General features: G+C 43.9%; 1 protein-coding gene across 1 annotated transcript; it reads right to left on the reverse strand.

Annotated features, from left to right (window-relative positions):
* Nucleotides 1-403: 403 nt before the first annotated feature.
* Nucleotides 404-1,803, reverse strand: tmem51b (transmembrane protein 51b). The gene is made up of 2 exons (XM_062416518.1): nt 1,382-1,803; nt 404-866 (listed from the first exon to the last, which is right to left on the reverse strand). The coding sequence occupies exons 1-2, from the start codon at nt 1,795-1,797 to the stop codon at nt 404-406; spliced, it is 879 nt and encodes a 292-aa protein (XP_062272502.1). The 5' UTR covers nt 1,798-1,803.
* Between the last annotated feature and the right edge of the window lie 449 nt (nt 1,804-2,252).

Below are 2,252 nucleotides of genomic sequence, written 5' to 3' on the forward strand. Positions count from 1 at the left end.
AATCTGAATGAAAACACAGAGCAATAATGATAAGTTTTGGTAAGGTGAAGGTGGGTGTCCATAACTGCACACGTTACAACCAGTTATTAAATAAAACTGAAACCATGTCCTTTGTTTGACTTGACTTGCGAAATGATTGTCAAGAACAGCCGATCCTTTTCATTCTAACAGAATAAATATGCCAATCACAATCTTCGCTGATAAAAAAGGGCGTGAAATTCACTTGAAATTTTCTAATTTCAGGGGTGTGTCTGCACGGCCTCCATCAGGCTGCTCCCAGCAACATTTAACCTACCTAACACCATTCTTGAAAACGGGTTTTCAGAAATGCTATCATTAGTTCGTTTAATCCAGCGATATTTTTAATCATCAGGAACAGGCAAAATGACATAAGGGAGAGGTTCTACCCTAATTCAGGCATCTTATTGTCATACTGCGGTGGCGGAGTGATGGGCTCAATGTTCACCGGATTGTGTGTGGGGCTACGGATTTGGAGGCGGAAGTCCTTTAGGTGCAGTTTGTCTGACTTGATCCTCCTCACCCGCAGGGGCCGCAGTAAACGGCTGGCCCGGCTGCTGCTACGGGTGGGCAGGCTGGGGTTTGATGCGAGGGCAGCATGGTCGGCTTGAGGCTCAGCAGTAGTAGCAGCAGGCGAGGTGGGAGCCTGTGTGGAATCATTAAGAGGGGTGTCCTCAGTGGGGTTGTTAGTGGGCTCTGTTCCCTCATTTTCCACAGCAGCTATGATGTCCTCGTACGATGGCAGCTGGGAGGTGCTTTGGCGTAGATTGCTCTGACGGACCGGGTATTCGCCACTGCCAACGACCTCCTCGTAACTCGGCACGTTGTATGCATGTGGATCTGAAGCTCTGGAAAAAGATGCATGAGGTGACCCTCAGTGAGAAAGCACTACATATTATCTCAGGATCTCTACCTCCTAACTACAGGAAACTAATTGAGACAGAGAAGAAGAGGAATTGCTGTTGCATCAAATCTTGAGTCAGTGAACATCTTGACTGAATGAATGTAACTTAAATAAAAATACATATAATGAAGAAACTGTGTTGAATGTGGATCAGTCTGGCTGATACCAGGTTTATTTAATAAGATCAATAATTGACAAGTCAGATAAGGGCTCCCCTAACATGAATGTGTTTGATACTTTAGTGATAATGGTACATACTGTAACATAAAATGAAATGTATGATGCATCTCCTTTTTTTTTTAAAAATCTGTGAAGTACAACTACCAGTGTTTGAATCTTAGATGATGTTTTCCAGAAAAAACTAATTGAATATGGTCTGATGAGGCAGACTTACTAGTTTAGCTTGATCAATGAGAAAGAGAAATCAGCGTATGAAAACAGAAGCAAGTCATCACTCACTGCTCGGCCGGCTCTCCTGCCACATGATCCATGAGGCCTCCTGTTGGTACTGGCTGGTTTCTCATCTCACGAGCTCTCTTCTTGCTTCTCACCCCGAGGCAGATGGACAAAAGCAACATGACTGCCCCAGCTCCAACCAGCACCATAGCCACTGACGAGGACTTGCTTTGGTCTTCTGCATTCCCATTACTATCATTGCTGTCTGTGGTAGTGTTGCCTGATGGAGCAGGTGGGCTGCCTGAGTCCTCTCCTTCCACAGGTATCACAGTCCACACGATCATGACAATACCCAAGGCAATGAGTCCAACCCCCAGGGCACACAGGGCATAGTGGGCTCCTGAACTGCTGCCCTCTGACCTGGAGGATCTGTTGGGAGAGCGGCTATTGCTGCCGCATATACCTTGACTGGAACACATCCCTGCAGGACAAACTGCAAGAAGAGAAAAGGGCTAAGTAGACAAAAACAAATTCTAACTGGAAAGCTGTCATTGTATAATCTAAAATTATTCGAGTAATGTGCTTGGATGAAGATGTATTGCAGTCATGCTGTGCTGCTATTACACACAACTGCTACACTTTACTGGTTGCTATGGCAACTCATTTGGTGAACAGGGAGCATGTTTCCTCCTCTTTGAAAAAAATGTTTTTGTTTAATACGTATGATAACTAAAGCATACTATAGCTGAGGAAGTTATTTACTGTCACAACAGGTAGAGTAATTCTTGTGTCAAACTGCAGGTACATGTAAAGAAAAACGTCCAAAGAAATAAACTGTTTTTCCTATTATATTACCACACATACATAAGATGATAATGAAAACCTTCTGGGAAAATAATAAAGGCACCTCCAAGGTTAAGGGATTTCTGAGGAA

The sequence above is a fragment of the Scomber scombrus genome, chromosome 3, assembly GCF_963691925.1.
Source record: "Scomber scombrus chromosome 3, fScoSco1.1, whole genome shotgun sequence".
Classification (NCBI taxonomy): domain Eukaryota; kingdom Metazoa; phylum Chordata; class Actinopteri; order Scombriformes; family Scombridae; genus Scomber; species Scomber scombrus.